The 22,856-nt window shown below is 46.3% G+C and overlaps 1 protein-coding gene across 3 annotated transcripts in view; it reads right to left on the bottom strand.

Annotated features, from left to right (window-relative positions):
- Window positions 1-22,856, bottom strand: part of PHKB (phosphorylase kinase regulatory subunit beta) — a 1,437,099-nt gene that overhangs the window by 112,697 nt on the left and 1,301,546 nt on the right. For 2 of the 3 annotated variants that reach the window (XM_078669365.1, XM_078669367.1), the window contains 2 exons: window positions 21,322-21,412; window positions 19,543-19,745 (listed from right to left, as the gene is read on the bottom strand). In XM_078669365.1, coding sequence (XP_078525491.1) covers window positions 19,543-19,745; window positions 21,322-21,412 — 294 coding nt within the window. Of the gene's footprint in view, window positions 1-19,542; window positions 19,746-21,321; window positions 21,413-22,651; window positions 22,743-22,856 lie in introns of all 3 variants that reach the window. The other variant, XM_078669366.1, reaches the window with a different exon arrangement.

Below are 22,856 nucleotides of genomic sequence, written 5' to 3'. Positions count from 1 at the left end.
GAGCACAGGGCCGAAATTATCCTAGTTCGTTAGTTCTGCTGATCGGCCCTATGAAGATCAGGGCTTTCATCTTGCTAAGGTTCACAAATAGTGGTCGCCAGCCGTCACATCCAGCATGATACAAACCAATCAAAGTATTTGTAGAGCGCGCTACTTACCAGTGAGGGTCTCAAGGCGCTGAGGGGAGGGGGTGCTGCTACTGCTCGAAGAGCCAGGTCTTGTGGAGTCTTCTGAAGGCGAGTAGGTCTTGGGTCTGCCGTATGTGGTTAGGGAGGGTGTTCCAGGTCCATGTATTTAGGTCTACAAAGTTCCCTGAATACATAAATGTAGTCTACAGGAGGCTGGCGACAGAGGGACAGGCCGCAGGTCCAAGGATGATATTCCAGGCAGTCACAGCACTCCTGAGAAGGGGGTTCCTGAAACAACATAGTTCCACTTAACTTGTTTTAAGGAGGGGGCAGCCAAGGAACACACTTCTGATGCATTACTTTGCTTCCAGTATTCTTTCACGGTCCTTGTGCTCCTCATACCTTGCTTCCCAGTAACGGTCAAGTCAGTTACCTCTATGATTACCCTTTTAGATGCCATTCGCTTCACTTGTTGGTGAACCGCCCTTCCTGTGCATGCGTTCATTGAATCTCCAAACAACCTCAGCATTCTCCTTCTGTGGACAAGATCTATTATCACCTTCCTTGTCCAGATTTAGTTGCCTGGAGCCTTTGCTTTAAAATGCTAGATTACCTCCTTGTTAGTCTTCCTTGCCACATGACTAACAAAGTGAGCTTCAGCTCCACACCAGAACCCTCCAAAGCAAAAAGTCAGCCTCCCATGCCTCCCATTCCTTCCCAATATGGCCGACCCATTACAACCCTGGCCTCTATAAGAGGCGGGCCGGCCCAACCCATCAGCCTGTTTTTTTGGTTCTGCACTGCAGTTCTCTACTGTGCTTCTTTCAGGTAAGTTATTCCTGCTGTAGCTGGAACTGGGTCCCTGGTTGATGGCCCTGCTCTAGTGGGCCCTAGGACTCTGGGACCTTCCTCCTTCCCCCGGTGTCTGGTTGGGGCCGGTTAGGCTGTGCTTTAGCGAGCCCTGGGTTTACAGGAGGACAGACGGGGAGTTTTGAGGCTCTCTTCTGGCAGCCTTGTTGTTTCTCTCCCCTTGTCCGTGTGGGCACAGTGTTTTGGCTTACACTTGTGACCAGGGTGCCCCCCCCCTCCTTTCCACTGGGGCCGCTCCTTCTGTTGGTGGCGCTCTGCCGCACCCTGTCTCCCTCTCCTGGGGCGGCTTGGGGTTGTGTATGTGTTGGGGGTGTGGGAGCCCGGCGGCCCCCTATGCATTTCTGTATTTAGGCTTCGGTCTCTCCGGGGCGTGGGTTTGTGCTCCACTGCTGCTGGTTCACTTTTGGACAATCTACTCTTATATAGGCTTGTGCTTTATGGACATTAGAGCACGCGCGGAGAAACAGGTGAATTCCTGTCTTCCTTCAATGAATGTGAAATCCAATTTTCCCATGTTACCATGATTAGCGCCCGGACTCGCCTCCGCGTCTTCTTGACCATGGGCTCCCTGTCGGCGGGGCTCTTGCTGCTTGTTTCCCGCTTCCGGGTTTTCCCCGATGCGGGTGGGGTCGTCTGGGGCTCTGCCCCACGTCCCTTTCTGCTGACTTCGGCATTGGTGTTGGGTGTGGGGACCCGTCGGTCCGTTCTTCGTCCCGTGGCCGCGCCTATTCTTTTGTTTATTTCCCAGTTGCCGGCCCCGGGCTTTGCATGACGGGGTTCACTGGGGCCTCGCTGCGGCTGCCTCGTCTTCGATGCTGAAAGGGCTTAACTGCTTTGCGCCGGGACGGGTGCAGTTCCCGGCGCAGGTTTCTTCCGCCACTGTTTCCTGTGCTCTCCTGCGGGTATTTTACTCGGGTCTTCTGGGGCCCGGGGCTGCTGAACGCCGCGTTTCTTGACCTGGCCTTCGAGGGGCGGGCCGGTCTTCTCTGGTTTTCCGCGTGGCTGAGGTCTCACAGGTGTGGATGGTTCATGCTCTGCTCGCTCGTTGTGGTGTCCTTTGTGTGGCGCCAGTCGGCCTGGTCTGGTGGCCCTGTGGCCTTCTGCGTTCGCTGCGGCTGGCTTGTCTTCGTGGTCACGGGTTCTATCCCGGCCCATCCTCTCTCTTCCTCCTTCTGGGGTTGTTTGCGTTAGTATTATGCTGTTCACGGATCTGTTCTGTTCTCTGTGTGAACATAGGCTGGGCTAGGGTGGTCGCCCGAGTGCAGCGCCACTCTTCTAGCTGCGTTTCTGGTCGTCTCGCTGACTTGTCCAGGTTTCTGCTTTGCCCTGGTTGTGCTGTGTGTGTGTGTTGTTTCCCTGTTGGTTCTCCTGGTTGATGCGCTGTGGACTGGCGGTTACGGTGTCTGACTGTCACGTTGGTTCGACTGAGTCTGGTGGCTCAGTGGACTGCTGCGTCCACTGCAGGGGCCTGTGTTTGTCCTAATGGTCGCAAGTTCGGGTCCCGGCTGGTCCACGCAGCCTTGAATCCATCTGAGGTCGACAAATTTGTTCCATTGAGTGGGGTATTGTTGAATATCTGGTATTCAGTGCCAAGGTGCCCATTGAGGTGTTTGTGTGCTTAACAACTGCACACGTTATGATGCCTGCTGTCTCACTTGTTGTGAGTTCTTTTTGGTGAATGGAGTCATTTTTGCTTTTGGGTGTCAGGGGGTGCTGGGGTTCCAAGTTCTCCTCTCCCGGGCGGACATTTGGCAGTGTGTCACAGGGCCGCAGCTTCATGGTGTTTGCTGTATTAGTCCCTACTCTTTCTTCTCTTCCGGGGCTTTGGGCCGTTGGTCTGTCCATCCTGTTCCTGCCTGCTCTCCACCTCCCTTCCTGGGGGTTGGGCTTCTGTTAGAGCCTTCTGTTGACTCTCCTCCCATCCTGGGTGGCTTCTGCCCACTGCCGGGCCTCTCCGGTTGTGGGGTTTTGGGCTCCCCTGCTCGAATCCGGAATGCTGCAGCTCTTTGGTTGGTCTTCTACCTTTGGGTGGTGGCTGCTTAGTCGGCCTGGGGTTTGTCACACTCCTCTGCTGGGGCGAGCGTTTTGGCCTGTTTCTTGCTGGGTTGCTTTTTGGCTCTCTCGCTGGTCATTCTCCGGCGGGTCCTGTTCATCCGTTTCCATTTTACCAGTGGGGTATTGGTGTTTTCCCCTTCCTGTTCTGGTTTTCCGGTTTCTGGTGCCTGTCCCCCTTCGGCTGGTTTCGTGCCTCACCCCGGCTGCTCGGGTTGGGGTTGCCTGCCTTGGTAGGGGTCTTCCATAGGGTGTGTTTTGGGGGGCCTGCGGCGCTACCATCCTTCTATCATCTGATCTCAGACGTTAATGCTGGGTCGGCCTAGTTCGTGCCTGGATTGGCGTTCTCCCGGGAATATCCAGGTGCAGTAGGGTTCGCTTCCCCGGTTCTGTCCCTTGTGGGTCCTCCCCGTCCTGTCGGTCTCATGACTTCTGGGTCTTCCTGGGTTCCGGTTCGTTCCCGGCTTCGCCGGTTCCTGTGGGGGTCCCTTCTCTTGCCCCGGAGTGGTCTGCCTCGTTCGCTGGGGGGTTGCTGAGCCTTCAGCCTCCATGGGATAATCTGTTCTAGTCTGTTTTAGTAGTTGCGCTGGGTTGGGCCTGTTTTGTGCCTGTATGGGGGTCCACCTGGGTAAGCCGGGTGCAATTTTGTCTTCTCTTTTCCCCTTTGGTTTTCGGCACAGTTGTGCTGTTCTTGACTGGGTTACTTGTTCCGGTTTGTGTCCCCGGTGGGGGCTCTTTCTGCCGTTTCGTCCTGCCTCCCGGCTTGGCGCTTTCCTCTGGTCCCTTTTGCTTACGGGGGTCTGGGCTCGTCTGGCCTGGATGGGACATTTGGCCAGTTGGTGGTGCTCACCTGGGTGCTTCTCCCTTGGTTTGTGCTGCTGCGAGTGTTGAACCATGGTGCTCTGGCTTGTTGGTCGATATTGTGCTTCGGGGGTCACATTCTTGCACGAGAGGTGGGATTGTTTCCTGCCACGGCTTTCGTATTGTCCCATGGTGGTTTGTGTTCGAACTGTGCTTTCATTTTCCGGGGCTGCAGGTTTTTTTCCGGTTTTCCTTCCACGGGTGGGGCCCTGCATTTCCTGTGTGGATTTTGCTTCCTCTTCTCCTTTGTCCCTGGTTTTGGGGTGCTGGGGCCTGTTGGCTCAGGTTTGCCCCCTAGGGTTGTTGAGGTTGCTCGGGCTTGTTTCGCCCAGCTCTTCTGTCCTTCCCACCTTGGGTGTGTTTCTGCCTGTGGCTTTTCCTCTCTCTGCGCTCCTGTTCCTGTTGGTTCATCGTTGTTCGGCTGGGCCGGGCATGGTTTTTGGCTGGCTGTGTGGCCACCTGGGTGCTCGCTTCCGGGGCTTGCTTCCTTCTTGTGGAGCGTAATTGGGATGGTTTGCTTGGTCCCTGTGCGGGGCAGCCACGCTCCTCCGTGCTGTGTTCCCCTCCCTGCCGGGCTCTGGGTGCTTTTATCTGCATGGTGGCCTCTGGTGTTCATTCGCTTCCTTTCTGGTGACTTGGCCTAAGGCCTGGTCTCTTCCGCTCTTCGGGCTCCGTGGGCGGCGTTGTGGGCTTTCCGCTTTTTTGCTGTTGGCCGGTTGGGTTCCCTTGGTGACCGGGTCTCTTCAGAGTCATTTCCTGCGCCTTCCAGGGTCTTTTTTGCCTAGGGCCTGCCTAGGTTCTCTCCTTGGTGTCGTGCTCCTTTCCCCGGGTCCTTTGTGTGACTGGAGTCCGTGCCCCGGCTGTTTATGTCCTTGCGGGTGGGGCTCTGGTGACCTTCGTGGTTTTGGTTGTTCGGTTGGCGTGCTGGGTTCCTGGTGCATCTGGTTCCGCTGCCCCGTTCCTCTGTTGGTTTCGGCTCTCTCGCAGTTGGTAGTCCACTGTGCGGTGTTGCTGTGTTTCGGGCGTACAGCGTCTCTTTTCTGTTGTGGCTTTTTGTTGGGTCGCTGTGGTGGGGATGCCCTCTGTTTCCACTGTCTGGACTTTTGCTCCCCTCACGCTTTTGGCTGTCCATTGGGCAGTCTTGGTGTGTTTGGACCGGCTTGCTGCTTTCTGTTATGGGGCCTGTTTGCGGTTGCTTTTGGCTGCGTTTGGTCTTGTTCCGTGCCTTCTCTGTCCTCCTTGGACCTTTGGAAGGGGCGGATTTTTCTGGCGGCACTGCGTGTGTTGGCAGTCCGGGTTTTCGGCCCTTCCGGTGTCTTTCTGTCCCGGGCTGGTTCTTCCTGCTCGTGGTTGCCTCTCTCTTGGGTGGTCTTTTCACTCGTCTGGTCTATTGGCTTTTCCCTCTTTTGTGGGCTTCCCATTCTGGTCCGTTGGTTTCTTGTGAGTTTCTATGAAGCCGCTTGGCTTTGGTATGCGCTCACCTTGTTAGTCATGTGGCGAGGAAGACTAACGAGGAGGTAATGCCCCGGTTACTTACTGGTAATCTTCATTACTCCGAGTATAGTCTTCCTCGCCACATGAGTTCCCATCCCTCCCTCCCTGTCTGGCTATCGGCTTCATGTTTGTGCTTGGTAGTTTCAGGCTGATGGGCTGGGCCGACCCGCCTCTTATCGAGGTCAAGGGTGTAATGGGTCGGCCATATTGGGAAGGGATGGGAGGCTGACTTTTTGCTTTGGAGGGTTCTGGTGTGGAGCTGAAGCTCACTTTGTTAGTCATGTGGCGAGGAAGACTATACTCGGAGTAATGAAGATTACTGGTAAGTAACCGGGGCATTAAGCCGTTCCTACAGCGTCTCCTCTGCTGGCAACCTTGCGGGCCTCCCCACCCGATCCTAGTACGCGGGAGGCAGGACATGTTAGGGTAAAGGGGAGGGAGGCGGGAGCACGGGGAAGGCAAGAGCTCAGGGTGCTGATCTAGGTGCAGGCAGAGTGTACTCCAGAAAGCAAACACTACAGAAATGAGGTGAGGGTGAGCCTCCTCCAGAGACCTTCTCCGTGCGCATAGGGCTTGAAACTGAAAGAGCGTGTAGGGAGGTGGGTCATAGGACCACTCTCTGAAGGCACCAGGTACTACCCACACGGAAGTAGAAAGAGACACTGCCACAGGGCCGGTATTAGGGCAGGGCGACTGGTGCGGCCGCACTGGGTGCTGACTTCCTGAGGGGGCACCGACCTCAGTAGGGGCTGCTGTGTTTAGCAATAATTTACGATTGGAGAGATGAGAGGCTTTTTTGCCCAGTGGTAGTGCGAGAATCCGAGGAGGCGGTCATGCAGTGCGGGGGTGCCAAAAATGATTGTGGCACTGGGCGCCATCAGCTCTCAAGCCGGCCCTGCAACGCCGAAGACCAAGAGGGGGATGCGAGACTGGCTAGCAAGATGAGCCGCCGAGTTGTCGGCTGCTATGACACGATGCGGGATAGTAACTTTGGGGACGTCTACCTACAAAAATTATTTACCTCCCTAAGAATGCAAGTGATACCACGTGTACATATATCTTTCTGCAACAAACTGCGATCTAATAAGGTTGTGGGCACCACCCACCGCTGATATCAGGCGCAGCAGCGCCCCTGCCTCGCAGGGAGATGGGGATCTCGGACACACAATGGGCTCTGAAATGTGCCAGCAGCAGGCCATTTGCAGACAAGGTATTTTCTAAATGTAATTGCTTAGGGGAGTTGTCGTGACAGCGTGAGGAGTGGAGATGAGAAAGTGCTGATAAAATAAACCTTCGGAGATATCCTCCGCGAAATGGCGCCTGACATGTGGCGGGCAGGAAGAGGCTGGAGGTCCTCGCAGTAATGGCCCTGTCAGGGGCTCGATCCATCTCAGCGCGAGGGCCCGAGCACGAATCAATAACGCAGCCCCAAATCAAATCATTAAATCATCAGAATGGAATACGATTCTGGCGAGAAGGTTAATTTTGCTCACTGAAGTGGGTGATAAGAGTGAAATTGAATCTATAGCATTAACCTTGGAGCTCGAAGCAAGAGCGGCTTTTTCTGATTGATTTGAATAAGATCACTGGGTGGGTAATGTAAATACACCGGCTCGGCTGCCACCTGACTGATAAAAGGCAGAGCAAACGAAAGAAGCACCGCGCGGCCTTTCACCCAGATGCAGGAAATAAAGAGGATTCTTCGAGACGTGCGTTTAGGCCTAGATTTAAAACGGCCATTCGGGAAATGGGATTAGGGCTTTCAAATTGGGCTAAATATTTGCGTAAATGCAAACCTAAGCATAGATCACCTCATGCTGACTTATGACAAGGTTCAACATTACAGTCCAAGCAACAACAATAATGACAATTACAATAATCATATTGATAATCAAAGCAATATTAATAAAAATACTACTTATAATAGAGAATTATAGATGGGTTGCGCGAATTACAGGGATGCTTTTCACCAAGGGGTTCTGAGTGATCAAATAGACAAGGACAGCGAAGCTTAAGTTGTCTATGATGTCACTCGCAACCCTAGGTGAAAAACTTCCCCATTTTTTACTTTTTGCCCATCTATAATTGTATGTTAAGTAAGGTTCTCATCCCTCTCCCAAATGAAAGAAAAGAAAATGCCTGGCCTCATGCATCCCACACCCACCACACCAGGGACCACATGTTCTAAGAATCTGAACTGTTGCAAACGCTCATCTTCTTCATATGAAACAGTTAAATTGCGTTTTCTTGTGCACTAATCCCATTTTAGGAGTCAGGAAAGATTTCCGATGACTAGATTGGGATTGCAAATGGATACCGATTTGGTATCTGGAAACGGTGTGTTGTAGGCGTCCCTTCCAAATACTCATCAATATCTTTTGTAGCAATGTTTTCCAAGCAAAATACTACGGCAAAACATTGATCTTTTTACTGAACCACCGCCAGGGACTCACGGCCAACATGTAAACAAAACAAAAAACATATAGGTTTCTTTTTAACCCCTTGAATGCTGGTGACGGAACCACTCCGTCACCACCCCCGGGTGGGCTGTACTAATGACGGAGTGGTTCCGTCACGGCCCGGCCGTCGTGCCTGCACGGCATTAATTTTGCGCCTGCGCGGCACGTTCTATTAGGCGGGCAGGGCAGTGACGGAACCACTCCGACATTAGCACAGACCACCCGTGGCTGGTGACGGAGTGGTTCTGTCACCAGCATGGCAGCGCCGCGCGGTCCCCCCCTCCCCACCAGCGCCGTGGCGGAATTACCGCTGGGGCCAAGGGGTTAAACACAGTCTTGTTTCCTTTAAGGAAAATGGGCTACACTTAAGTATGCTTTACTGAAAAGCAATCACAGGCAGGGGGGCCTGCTGACCCCTACGATACACAGAACAGCAAGGTGGGGTAAGAAGTTTGCAATGCCTTTTGGGATAAAGAAGAGCATTTCTATTTTGGGTCTTTCTATTTCCAAAAAGTGATTGCCACCCTTGACTCCTTTTTCAGTGAGTTAAGTTTCTACAGACATAGATATATAATAACAATAAATGCAAGTCTAGAAGGTCTGGAATTGGGTTACACAAAACTAATTAATGTTCTTTTCTGTGAGGTGGGCTGCTTAAATAAAACTGTTGGGCGCAACAGGACTTAAGTAGAAATCCATATAAAACAAATGATTTATCATAAATGTCTTAGATTTCGAAGGGGCGTTTATAGACATTGAGGAGAGGGCCCTTTTTTTGGATCCATATTCGGATCCTTCATAGTATTTTCTAATAAAGGATATAGCACCTAGCATGAAAGGAGCTAGAAAAATGCAGGTGGGCGAAGCTAAGCGTTGAGGGTTAGGAGTGGAGTTCCCCAGTTCTCTGCCTGTCCTGATCTAACTGAATTCTTCATTCAGCCAACAAAAAGCGGACCACAGACCTAGAACTGGTACTCTGGGGTATGGAATAAAATGTTCCTCAGCATATTTCAGTGGGTTTACACTCTGAAAATCACCAGTCTGTATTAGGTTGCAAACAATTATGGAATGTCTTTCCTCCTGTTGGTCATTAAAGCATGTACATGTATTGGGATAGTGCAAGGATCTGCAGTCTCCTGGCAAAACTAGCTATCTGGTTGCTGAAAAGAGCCTAAGATAATAAAAAAGGAATTTTTGTGCCTTTGGGATAATTTGGATTCCCAATAAATAGCACCCCAAGACTGCTGCCCTATCTTGACTGATTGAAGCACTGGCCTTGTATCTCCACACACACATGGTGCTCAATTCTTCACGGGCTCGCTCACAGTCCCCACACCAATAGCAGTGGCGGCCTCTCAGCCAAACAAAAACAAGTTGTCACTGAAAACTTGTGTATTTTTTGTATACATCTAGGATCATGTTTAGGCCCTCTTAAAACAGAAGGTGGCATTTGACGCAGAGAGAGAAAGGGGGAAAATGGTGGTTTATGTAAATAGCTCTCATAAGACCCCCAACCCCAGCCTGAGATCAGCCCAGGATTTACAACTGGCCACAAGCCATACCCAAAGAATGCTAGCAGTACAATGTTGTATTGGCTGCATTCCTGGTTAGGACATTGGCACTTCAAGAACTTTCACATCAAAGATTATCTAAATCTGAATATGTTCCTAGTCCCATGCAGCTCACCTACGTATAGAACCTGGATGTCCATGATCATTCAAGGTTCATCGGGAGGTATTCAGGGCCCAAACAAGAAAATAATCATCTCTCAACATGTGCCACTTGATGCACAATGCAATGCTCCCACTGCTCAACACAACTGAGGGGCTTCATTTTTGTTTTCACACTTCTTCATACTTGGTAGTGTCTCAGAGCACTCTAAAATCACTGTAAGGCAGCATATGGTAACCATAAAAAGACAAACAAACATGCCAACTAATCTGGATTTTATCTCTTAGAAAAACCGATTTGTTTTTTAAATCTATGCCTGTATTTATGTATTTATTTATTTATTTTGCATCTTATACCGCGCAGACTAAACCCGAAGGTATCAAGGCGCCTAACAAAAAAAGATCAAAATGCAGGGCACAGCTACTCATATGCTTGTACAAAGAGACGTGTTTTAAGGGCAGATCTAAAAGTCTGTATGGAGGGGAGGGACCTTAATTCTATTGGAAGATCATTCCACCATTTAGGAGCCAGATGGGAGAAAGCCCTACCACCCCATCTGGTTTTCCGAATACGCGGGACAGAGAGAAGAAGTTGATTTGAGGAGCGGAGGTTCCTGCCAGGGTTATAATAAGACAGGATAGATCCAATACCCGTAGGGCTACTTTTCGCCAGAGCCTTGTAGACCATGCACATGGACTTAAAGACTATCCGCTCCTTGATCGGAAGCCAGTGAAGCTGCTTCCTGGCCAGCCTGGCCGAAGAACGACGGGGTAGATCAAGGACAAATCTGGCTGCCGCGTTCTGGACTACCTGCAAGCGCTGCAGCTGACTCTTATTCAATCCAGCATACAGCGCATTGCAGTAGTCCAAGCGGGAGCCCAGAAGGGCGACAGCAAGTTGCCTTCTTGCCTGCAAGGAAAGGTAGTGCCTAATTTTCCTTAGTATGTGGATGATACCCCAACAGGTAGATACAGTCCTATTGACCTGTTGGCACATACCAAGGATGGGATCGATCATGACCCCGAGGTTTTTAGCCGAGGATGTAGGTTTAGGGCAGGCACCCAATGAGTCAGGCCACCACTCCATAGACCAGATCTCTTCCTTTCCGCCAAACACCATCACCTCGGTCTTCTCCCCATTTAATTTCAGTGTAAATCATCCACTGGCTGACAGCCTCCATACAAGATCTAAAATTGGAGGCTGTCAGCTCGGTTGACTGGGAGAGAGACACGAGGATCTGGGTGTCGTCCGCATAGGAAACTACCTCCATCCCAAAAGATCTAATAAGTCTGGCAAGGGGGGTCACATAGATGTTAAAAAGGGTGGGACTGAGCGCCGACCCCTGAGGGACCCCACATTGCACAGACAGGGATGGAGATAGGAATTTCCCCAGCATTACCCTCTGCTCTCTATGATCGAGAAAAGAGGAAAGGAGCCCCAGGGCTGCCCCCCGAACCCCAATCTCACCCAATCGAGATGTTAGAACACGGGGAGAAAGGGTATCGAAGGCAGCCGTGAGGTCCAGCAGGATCAGGAGGGAGGTCCGACCCCCATCCACGCTCGTACGGATGGAATCGAGCACCAGGGTGAGGGCAGACTCGGTGCTATGTTCCCTCCTAAACCCATGCTGGGAAGGATCCAGGCAGCCCGAACTCTCCACAAAGACAGCAAGATGCCTATTTAGATAGGCCTCTAACATCTTCGCGGGCGCCGGGAGCAGTGAGATGGGGCAAAAGTTCTTTAATACCCCTGGATCGAGGGAGGGTTTCTTAAGCAGTGGTTTTACCACAGCATTTTTCCACTGCTGGGGAAAGACACCCTCCCTCATTACCCCATTCATGATGTCAAGCAAAGGGGGTAAGAGAGATCCTCTACACTGCTTCAGGATCTTAAGAGGGCAGGCGTCAAGCGGAGACCCTGACTTAGTTTTGTCAAGCAGCGTCTCTAGATCTTGTAGAGAAGCGGAGGAAAGGATTCCAGATATTCGGCCAAAGGAAGCTCTACCGAGGAAGCGTCCAGGACCACAGTAGCCGGTGGCTCACCCGTTGATAGTCTCTGTGACTCCAAGGCGGTATAGATGTCCGATATTTTGGACTGAAAGAAGCTAAATGACTGAGATTTCATTTTCAATGTTGCATAAAATAGCTTACTCCAATATCTAAGCTTTCTTCTGCCAGTAGTTCAGCTGGCATTGTGTAGTGACCAACAAGAGAAAGAGGTAATTAGAGGGCCATATGGATTAGAAGTAGTGCACATTGGCTCAAGGCTTTGTAAAGTAAGGAATACATTCCTCATTAAGGTTATGTGTGGAGCTCTTTTAGTTATAGTACAGAAGCACTATCAAAGTACTATTGAGCTTCTCATCAGAGATATAAGAGATAAAGTAGCCTCTACTGTACATTGTAAGGATATTGCAATTCACCAAGGAGTTCCTTAACCATATAGAGGAACGAAGCTGAAGGCTTGGTTATGGAACTCCGAAGTGATTTGCAAATCCTTACAATATACAGCAGGGGGGTACTTTATCCCATATAATACAGAGGCACACCATCACCTTTTCCACAAACCAATTAAAACCTTGGTGGGTAGCTCTTAGATATGGAAGAAAGAGCATGTTTGCAAACACGAAGAACAAAAACAGAACCTCTAGTGGAAAATTAAACACATCAAAAACCTGGTAGATACTTGTTCCAAAAAGATATTAAAACACTGAAATCAATTTTCTTTATTTAAAAAAAAAAAAGCTGCCATACTTCAGGATATGTAGAAAAATGCAGAAATATTCTAACTTTTTCATAAATATCTAAGGAGTGCAAAAAATAAACTTGTTTTTTCTGCTGGTCATTGTAACCTAGAATAATAGAGCATAAGTAGGAAAAGCGATGTTTTCATTTTCACTGCTTTAAACAGGTGCTCCATGACCTGAGCTGCCTTTCACCTTGGCTGCTGCCAACAGACATTGTGACGTCAGACTGGACTGTAATAACTTATTACATTTGAGTTCTGACATCTTTTCTTTATAGCTGGCGACAAGATTATAAAGAAATCTCCGACGGCATCTTAGAGGAATGGCAGAATCCCGTGTATTATTGTCCTATACAAGCGATACAAAGTTGCTGACAGTTTTGTGAGCCGCAAACAACAGTCGCGTAACATAAGCCTCTACAGCCTCTGTGGTGCGGGAGCCCCCTCAGCAAAAGTGGTAGGTGAGGGGCCTCCTCCATGTACTTTGCAGGTGGGGCCCTCAAGTTTTGTTACACCACTGGAAAGTAACTGCTTGCCCATGGGCTCTCCAAATCCGTGTAATTGGTTGCATTAGCAAACATTGCAAAGAACCACCTTCGTCACTGGAACAGAGGGCTGTATTTGAGGTGAGGTGGGGAAACCAAACAGTGGAAAATAAAAGGACCGATTCAGTGCAGTGGTGATTTTGGGACAGAGTGGCTGTGGCTTGGTTTCTTAAGCGATTGTGACATTCATAGTTTTCATTCACCCTTTTCCTGCAATCATCCCACCGACACCCGCAATTAATGAAAAGCTCTGGAATCTGGGAAGCAGCACTTTATATCCGTGCAAATCAGAACCTACGTAAACAGTCAAATACTGCTAAATGCAGCTTGTTTGTGAAATTTCTGCGGAAAACTGGCAACTTCTTTGCTTTAAAGGGTAACTGAGGTGAAAAAAATGTATTCAGCAAAGGTTTTAACAGCCAAGCAAGGGCTAATAAAAGTGAAATATCCCTTCCCAAAGGGAAATAAATTAGAGGTTGACTACGGTCCAGAGGTCTGTGCTTGCAGAATAAAAATGTAGTGTTCACTGTATGTATTTTTTCATCAAGATGCTCCTATAACTCATGGAAATGAGACATCACTTGACTACAGTCTGTAAATTTGTCTGCACAGTATTCAGTGTGAATCAACATATTGGCTTCAGATCATACGGAATGACCTCTAGTATCAATGGCCTAATTCATGCTCTCAGGGAGGGCTAAACACAGGAAGAAGCATGAAGCCTGCATGGCATGGACAAATGGGGAGAAAGAATATGGGAGCGATGATGGAGCCAGCCAATGGGGACCCTAATCGGCGGGTTAAAGCCCACAGCGTGTATATAGAACATGTCTAGTCAAGACAGCGCATTCTCTGTCTAGAGCCAAGAACTGATCTATCTATCTATCTATCTATCTATCTATCTATCTATCTGCTGGTTTCACTGAGAGTGAAAGCATTCTGCTTTTTCACAAAGAGCATTTAGGCACACAAAGTAGTTTTGTTCAGTGTCAGGAACTACTGCGGCAATGTGTGCTTTTTGAGAACACAAAATAATTTTGCCTTTTGCCAATGTGTTTTATGATGGTGAAGGCCCAGCAGCTCCCACAATAATAACTTTTTACAAAAACCATTTCAAAACGAGACACGTATTGACAAAATCAAAAGGTGACCGCCAATGGCGGTCTATTGGTTTTGCCAATGCTCGTGTGCTTTCATGTTTCTCATAATCTTGTTGAAACTGGTTACACAATTTTCCGTTGTGAATATTTTTGGGTAATACTAGAATGCATCAACACATTTAACTTAATGATGCTGCAAAGAAATGGTTAATAACATTTCACAGTAGTTTAGCAAAACGTTGTTTCCTAGTTGCGTTTTTTTGTAAACATTATATTTTGTAAACATTATATTTTGAAAGCACCCGCTTTCAAACTTCTACAAATATTTGCACAAAACCAGAGAGCAATCTGGGTGCATTGTACCTAGCCTTATATTGTTAAACTTTGCAAACGAGTTCACATTTTTACACTGGAATGACTGCCAGTATTGCAGTCCAAGCTTACAACATTTACTTAGAGCCCTCACACTAATATTAAAGGCCTTGAATTAATGAACCATAAATACAAGTTCAAACAGCATTAACATATGGAAACCAATATTATCTTAACTGCAGACAATGCCTTTCCCTGATCCGCAATGTGGCACTGTAATCTGGCAGCCAAAGGGGTTGTGCTGCAGAGGGTTGGGCCTACTTGTCACATGGACAAAATAAACATGAACACTTGTTTTCATTGACTCCAAACAATTTGTCCTCTGCATTGGGCTATAGGAATCCCAAACCCCAGACCAGACAGTATGACTCAAAATGCTTACAAGAACATTAATCAGTATTCCGGAGCCTTAAAGGGATCGGCCAGTAAGTAGGAGTACAATATGTAAGTGAATATAGTGTATTGGCACCAACCTGTGGGGGTTGTGTAGTTCAAACTAATAAAGGGTCGACAATGGTTTAGTGATTACTATTATTCAAGAATTTGAGATGTTTAAAACTAACGATAAAGCAAAAGCAAGGGGAAAGGGTGCCTATCTATGTGCTGATTGTGCAAGCAAATGATTAACATGTAGGGGCCATGTTTAAAAAGTATGAAAAGGGCATGCTGTAGGTATAGAAGTACATCAGGGCCAACACACGGTGTGGCAGAAAACTATTTTATACAGGTCTATAACTGTCAAGGCAGAGTCAAGATGAGGAAAAGCACAGGCTCTTAGCGTGACAAGAATTAGGCATGCAGTGAGTATAAAGCATGGTATGGCGTTATCAATATGGTACCTAATGAAGGGAAAAAACATTTCCATATGAGGTTAAAATAAGCATAGTGAACCATATGTGCAATTGCTGATTCAGACTCCCAGTACATCACAGTGTTCAAGAAAGTATACGGGTAAAACGCTTCTAAAGATGCATTAAGTGCGCAAACTTGGCACCTCACCAGGTGCATACGGCAGCATGACGGTACTCCTTGGTGGCTAATTGAACTTCAACTCTACATACAAGTATATAAGGATAGTAGGAAGTCTGCGTAGGGCGCAACAGCAAGTCTTTACTGAGAAAAGCAAAGCACACTAGAGATTATGTTAAAGCCTAAAGTAAAAGATAACAATGAAGCAAGTGAATGGGACATGTGCTTAGGTTGGTAAACATTCTCCAGTGAGCTGGGAAAGTTAAAGGGTATTCATCATCAAGTTATGGCAGAAAGAAATGTTGCAGTTTCCTAAAATACAACAAGAGTGCGTGCTGATTAAACAGGAGATTTGTGATATGCCGGATAATCTAGGCAATTAAGGTGCACATGAACAAAATGAGTCAAACAAATGGTTGTTCTACGTGCCTTTGCAAAGAAACAAACAGGTGGTTTATGGATATGTGTGGACTTAAGTCCGTGAAAGAAAATGCAATTTCATCCTCATAAGAAAGGGAAGTATATTATGTTGGATATTTATTTGCCAAAGAGGTACGCTGAAACTAGACATGGAGTCACTTAAGAGCAGGTATTATTCAGGCAAGAGCATATTTATTTTATCACATGCCCGCTGTCCTTGCTTCTTCATTTTCTGTCTTCCAGGAGTGATGCATACTCTCTTTCACAATGAATGCAAGAGTTTAGAACCAGGATGGTATCTTGGTTTTCTTGAAAGATTATAAATCATGTCAAGGCACTTGAGTGAGTACTAGGCATAATATATAAGTAGACTTTAATCTTAACACCTGAAAATGTGAAGGCAAATGAGAATGGAGCATCTGAGATTTTCAATAACTGCAAGAAGCATTTATTCCAAGGTAAGCCTTGCCATAGCAATTCAGTAAGTGTTACATTCAGAAAACACGAATGAACGCACCTCCTCTTTTAAATAATGCAAATTAGGTTCAATGTTTGTGCTAAAATGTTAGTTAAATTGCATTCTTTGAGATTTTTAATGAAAAATGTGAAGGCAACAAGAGCATTTAAGGACATAAAACATCGCAAAAAGGAAAGAAAATATGCTGTTTGCTGAAGCTAGCTCACGTGGTTTGTGAGCAGTAACCATAAAGCACTTTTGAAGTAGAGAATGTATATAGTTGGTATCCATATTGAGTGCTGAGTCCCATGGACAATTATTCCTAGGTACAAAAGTAGAGTGTACAATTTCAGGAAGGAACAGATCACAAACCGTTTTAACTTAACTTGTTTGCTGGAGGATAAAAACATTTTCATATCACCCAGAATGACCAGGCTACAGAATTGAACATATGCAGGGGAAGCTGAATGTAAGTTCAGAATTATTGTCCAGCCACCAGTGAATGGAGAGTAGAGTATTTGGGAGTAGGAAAATGAAGAAATAGTACCATGCACCCATGAAGTGCGTCAATTAGAATCTTTACTTAAATGGAAAGCAAGAAACCAGAAGGATACTGTGTCAGCAATTTAATGCCAGAAACCGGTCCCCGGAAGCTTGTTTCCTTTCCAGTATAAGAATTGGCTTGGTAGTTTGGTTTGCCCTGTTCCCATCATGCACTGGGACAGGAACAGACTAATTTGCATATAGCCAGGTTCTGAGCTGGGATGGTGCAGTGAGCTAAAAAACGGTGATGGATTAAAACCATGATCTATTGACTTGGTAAGAGTATTCTGCATCATTCAGAAACTCTGTCCATCACCACCCCCCTTTTCCAAAATCGGTTTTATCCACACTATGTGTGGGAGGGTATACTCAGACGTGAGTCCCTTGCTCATTGCACCATCAGGATTCAAGCAAGCCGGGCCGAAGAAGGCTGTGATGCCAGAAACCGGTCCCCGGAAGCTTGTTTCCTTCCCAGTATAAGAATTGGCTTGGTAGTTTGGTTTGCCCTGTTCCCATCATGCACTGGGACAGGAACAGTCTAATTTGCATATAGCCAGGTTCTGAGCTGGGATGGTGCAGTGAGCTAAAAAACGGTGATGGATTAAAACCATGATCTATTGACTTGGTAAGAGTATTCTGCATCATTCAGAAACTCTGTCCATCACCACCCCCCTTTTCCAAAATCGGTTTTATCCACACTATGTGTGGGAGGGTATACTCAGACGTGAGTCCCTTGCTCATTGCACCATCAGGATTCAAGCAAGCCGGGCCGAAGAAGGCTGTGATGCCAGAAACCGGTCCCCGGAAGCTTGTTTCCTTCCCAGTATAAGAATTGGCTTGGTAGTTTGGTTTGCCCTGTTCCCATCATGCACTGGGACAGGAACAGACTAATTTGCATATAGCTAGGTTCTGAGCTGGGATGGTGCAGTGAGCTAAAAAACGGTGATGGATTAAAACCATGATCTATTGACTTGGTAAGAGTATTCTGCATCATTCAGAAACTCTGTCCATCACCACCCCCCTTTTCCAAAATCGGTTTTATCCACACTATGTGTGGGAGGGTATACTCAGACGCGAGTCCCTTGCTCATTGCACCATCAGGATTCAAGCAAGCCGGGCCGAAGAAGGCTGTGATGCCAGAAACCGGTCCCCGGAAGCTTGTTTCCTTCCCAGTATAAGAATTGGCTTGGTAGTTTGGTTTGCCCTGTTCCCATCATGCACTGGGACAGGAACAGACTAATTTGCATATAGCCAGGTTCTGAGCTGGGATGGTGCAGTGAGCTAAAAAACGGTGATGGATTAAAACCATGATCTATTGACTTGGTAAGAGTATTCTGCATCATTCAGAAACTCTGTCCATCACCACCCCCCTTTTCCAAAATCAGCAATTTAATGCAGTACATTAAAACATGGTTGGCATTAGCATACAAAAATGTTCTTTAAGTGTTAAAGTAATTTAGCTATGTTGAGGGTGCCTTACAATATGAGAATGTAAAGGGGTGGAGATGCATTATGTAAAGATACTGACAGCTACACATTTATGATGATGAATATTTCGGAAGTACATAAAGGAAGTTTGGGGTGAATTTAACACGGTGAAAGAAATTTACGAGTGGTCCAATGTGGACAAAAGATGAAGAAGACATGGTTGGCTTTGTGTGAAACAAACGTGTATGGCAGTATACAAATTGTTGAGCAATCAGTCTGAAGAAAGTAAGCCTCAACAGAATGTTGATGGAGTTGATTCTGTTGTCTAATTAAATTTTGTCATATCACTTAGTCATATTGTACCACTCCAAACTCTTTAATAGGAAAGGCATCTTTCTAGGTGGTGATGGTTTGTCTACCAGCAAAGGTAATGTATCATGAGTGGATTTGTTGCGGCGGGGGGAGGGGGGTGGGAGGTCACTGCAGAAACTGCAAACATGCACCCTGGTAGTAGGTTAAGCTAAAATTCACTAAATTGTTTATTTGAGGGCAGGATAGAAAACCTAACCAGTTTTCTTTTACACTACAGTAGTTCCCTTCACATTTGCATTACTGATTGAACCCATGCAATCACCAAGCTATAGCTATTATGAATCAATGTGCGACTATTAAAGTGCACAATACAATACTGAGGAAAACAAGAGAATGCAGCTGTTAACTAGTGCTGCATTACAAACCAGATGTCAATCAATCAACAGTGGGCGTGCCACATCATTACAAACAATACTTAACCCCTTTACTGCGCCGAACGTTCCGTGCGGGCGGGGCCGTGACGGCCAACGGACGTGCGCAGCACTACTGAGGTAGTGCACGCGACGGCCGTTGGCCGTCGCCAGCAGCAATGAGGTTAAAGCAGCTGGATCTGCCAGTATGAAGCAGGAAGCCTTTGGTTTGTCTGAAACATGTATATGACAGTGCCCCAAAGGGCCTGTGTAGGGAGGATGAAAAGATATAAAAGCACAGCAGAAGAAAATGAACATTCCAACAACATGTGGCAAACTATTCCTGAATACAGAGAAAGACAAACACCAACAAAAACAAGAAATGTCGTCAAAGATTACAAACTCAGCAGCAACTACAGCTGAAAAGTGCCAGTAATGTCTTCTCTAGAAATCAGGAGATGGTCCAAAGAGGACAAACATACTTAGCAAAACTTAAAATAAATGCATACTTGTTTTATACCACATAGTATTCATAAGTAATATTGTCATGATTCTACAGTCAATAAATTGGAAGCAAACAAAGGCTTGATGCTACTCACACATTTTCACATTCAGCGAATTTGAGCAGACATTGAAGACTAGATAGTGGAACTACGTTGCTGTGCAGTAGACTTGGAGAACCAGCAATAGGAGGCGCTCTACTCACCCAGCACGTATTTTCAGCATGCCGCTGAACAGCTCCGGAGTGTTTGAGATGATCCAGCCTACATGAATCACCAGCTCCTGCTGTAGCACGGCCTCCCGCTCGTCATGGGGGCTGCACTTGTTGTAGATGATATCCTTGATTACGCCGGGCGACAAGGGATTCGAGATCACCGCTTCGTCGTGGCCAAATACCCCGAGGGTCACCTGTCAATCCCAATGCAACGTGTAAATATTTTAAGGCAAACAAGTGCAGAGCTGATCCACCTGAGTGATTACTATGCCACTATGATCTCAGTAATCAGAGGATGAACAAGCACAGCAAGGTGGCAGACATTGGGTCATTCCGCCTTGCCCCTCCCAATTCACATGAAATACAGGTAATAAATGCTGATTAATTTACTACTGTATGGAACTAATTACAGAGGCTTGGATGTTTTCTTTTTAGTCGGCTCGGAAAGTTCTGAATACTTGTATATCAGCCAAAGAGACACTAGCCTCCTGAGATAGAGGAAGGCTGTGTAGATGTCCAGATAGGAACTGCAGCGTATAGGGCATAAATCCATCAGCTTGGTTTATATCCCTTCATAAGCAGCAACTTCAGATCTATGCATCTCTCTTTGCTATCAAATCCATGAGATGTTTTTTCTTTCTCAGGTTTTGTTTAAATTGTTCCTAAATAACCAAATAAGCATTTTAACAGTACTGTGTGAGGACAGAAGTACACAACTTCAGCAAAAGCACCACAATCAATACCGGTTATGCTTAATGTGATGTAGTAAAAGCACGTGAGCAGATTCACTCTGTGATTTTGTGCATGGACACTAAAAAGAAAACATGCACCAGGGATGCAGGCTAACTGAAAGCAGTATGATAAGCAGCGCTACCACCAAAAAACAAAATTTCCCAAGAACGTTGCCAATTGGTATGTGAACCCAAAATCATGTATTTAAGTTAACAATTAATTTGAACACACGTTCCGCCAGCTTGCACGCTAAAGTCCACCAGTGTGAGTTACGCACGGGGTGGTTTCTAGCAGGTGCCTGTGCATGTCTACATAAACCATTACCGATGTAACATACACACCCAGAGCAGGGCTAGAAGAACAAAAACATAAGTGTCTTATTTTAAATCCCCAAAGTATATTTTAATGGAAAACCTTAACTTGGATTTGACATCAATGAAAAGAGGTCATAGCTCAAGACCAAGTAAGGGACAACTTGAAGTCAAGAAACACAATTTTCTTGGGGCAGATTTTTGGTGGTACTACTGTTAGCCAATGGTTTTGCCAGGGCACAATGAGAATCTTGAAAATGGCGTAACTCCAACACACAAGCATAAAGCTTACTGACTACACTCAGCAGTTTTTGTATGTCCTTAATTCTCGGGGAGTGCCCTATTTGCACCTGGGAAACGTTTTCTTGGAAGGCTCAAACTCATTTTCTCACCAAACAACATTCAAAGGTGTCACCTTTATTTGTTCCTTTTGCATTACAAGTTAGTCGCCCTATAAAAAAGGATACTGGTAATCTTTTTCATACATTCCCCCTAACTTCTAAGGTGTACTGGTGCCAGATAAATGTTATTGTGCTTTGCCGCTCATGACTTCCAACCCAAAATCATGGCTAACAATTGGGCTATTCAATCAGAAAAACAACAGCCACCAGTCATTGCTCAATGTAGTAAATCATTCACATTGATATCTCAGAAACGCAAAGTGCCTAGAGTTCCTCATGATCATTCCTACATGTAAAAATAGATTCAGGAAGAAATGCAGACTCACCTGTTTCCCCTGAACTAAAACATTTGTGATGGATGGCGCAAGGCTGTCCACTAGTTTACCTAATAGGCTGGCAGCAAAGCGCACCACAGACCTACGGGCAAAAAACAGAGCAATGCCACCGAGGGTTAAATTCTGGCTCAAGATCCTGTCACCACATGTGCACCAGCTTAGACATTTACAATGTGCTTAAATGCAAACAGTTTGTTCTTGACATGTCATAAGTGGCATGAGGCACAAGTATAAAGGTCCTTCATGAAACTTCTATGACCTCTAAGGAGCAAAAAGGCAGGTTTCTAAACAAACCGCTACACCTGGTGCATAGCCAGCTGTGTCTTAATCTGCTGGTTCCTGCCTCTGGCACAATCAATCCTTTTAACAAGGTACAACAAAGTCATTATTAAGAAAAGTCTTAGCTCTTTTCTGTTGTCAGTCAATGTAGAGCCTTCAATCAGCGCATAAGGTGACTGAAAGGACTTATGTTTGGTTCTCCTTTACTGTTCGCATAGCATTCTATTACTTCTTCGTCGAAGAAAAGAAAAAATATATATATTAACTTTAAAATGTCTTTCTACTGTATAGATATTTTTAAAGCCAAGCAAAGTTTAATGTCATCAATGCCTTTTCTCTTCTCCGAATGATGATAGGTATTCATTCCTTAAGTAACATCACGTTGCCTGTGAAGTAACAGCCAGGACATGACATATGGAAAAGCTTGCATTGCGAAAATGGGGAGGTAATTTAAGTACATGAAGACATAAAGCATACTCATATTTTAATAACCAAAAGTGATGATTCATGATAAATGCAAAAAAAAATCTGTGAAAGGTGTAACTATTCAGAGGTAAATTTGTCCTAGCCATCAACTAAAGGAGGAACTCCATGGAGAGCTTCTGAAAAAGGCACTCGGGACTGCATGCCACCAAGAGTCTTTTTAAGTTCCTGCAAAAATACTACTTGAAAAAAGAAAGCTCTACTAAACTACATGTGTTTGATTGAACCCCAAGCTACTAAATGACCCTTTCTAATTATCCAGGTGGGGGATTAAAATCTAGATTTTACACAGCTTGTTCCTATCTTTTTTTAATACATAATCATTTCTACAAAGTCAAACTATATTGACTTGCACGTGAACTCATAACAATAATGCAGTTTAACAGAAGAGAAAGTGATTTCACCTCATCAACAGAAAATATACTTGATGACTGATGACAGCTTCAATGTAAGCATATGTGCAAAACCAAGTGCAAAGCTTTTTCACACAGCGGTAGCTACAAGCGGGAAGGCGGACACACATCACACATTGACCAGGATGGAGAGCCGGGCACGTTACCTGCTTCCCATGTACCAGCAAAGTGGTAATATGTGGGGCTATGGAAGAAGCACATTTCTGGGTGATCGCAGCTGTGTGGCGTACCACCAACCTGAGGCAGCCATGACAGTCATAGGAGAAAAATACAAGATTGAAAGACATTGGTATACTTTCGTGGTTAGAGAAGACATTAGACAACTCGACTGAGGACAGCAGCACTTTCACC

This window comes from Lissotriton helveticus, chromosome 12, assembly GCF_964261635.1.
Source record: "Lissotriton helveticus chromosome 12, aLisHel1.1, whole genome shotgun sequence".
NCBI lineage: Eukaryota > Metazoa > Chordata > Amphibia > Caudata > Salamandridae > Lissotriton > Lissotriton helveticus.
This window is presented reverse-complemented; position numbering and strand designations above follow the sequence as displayed.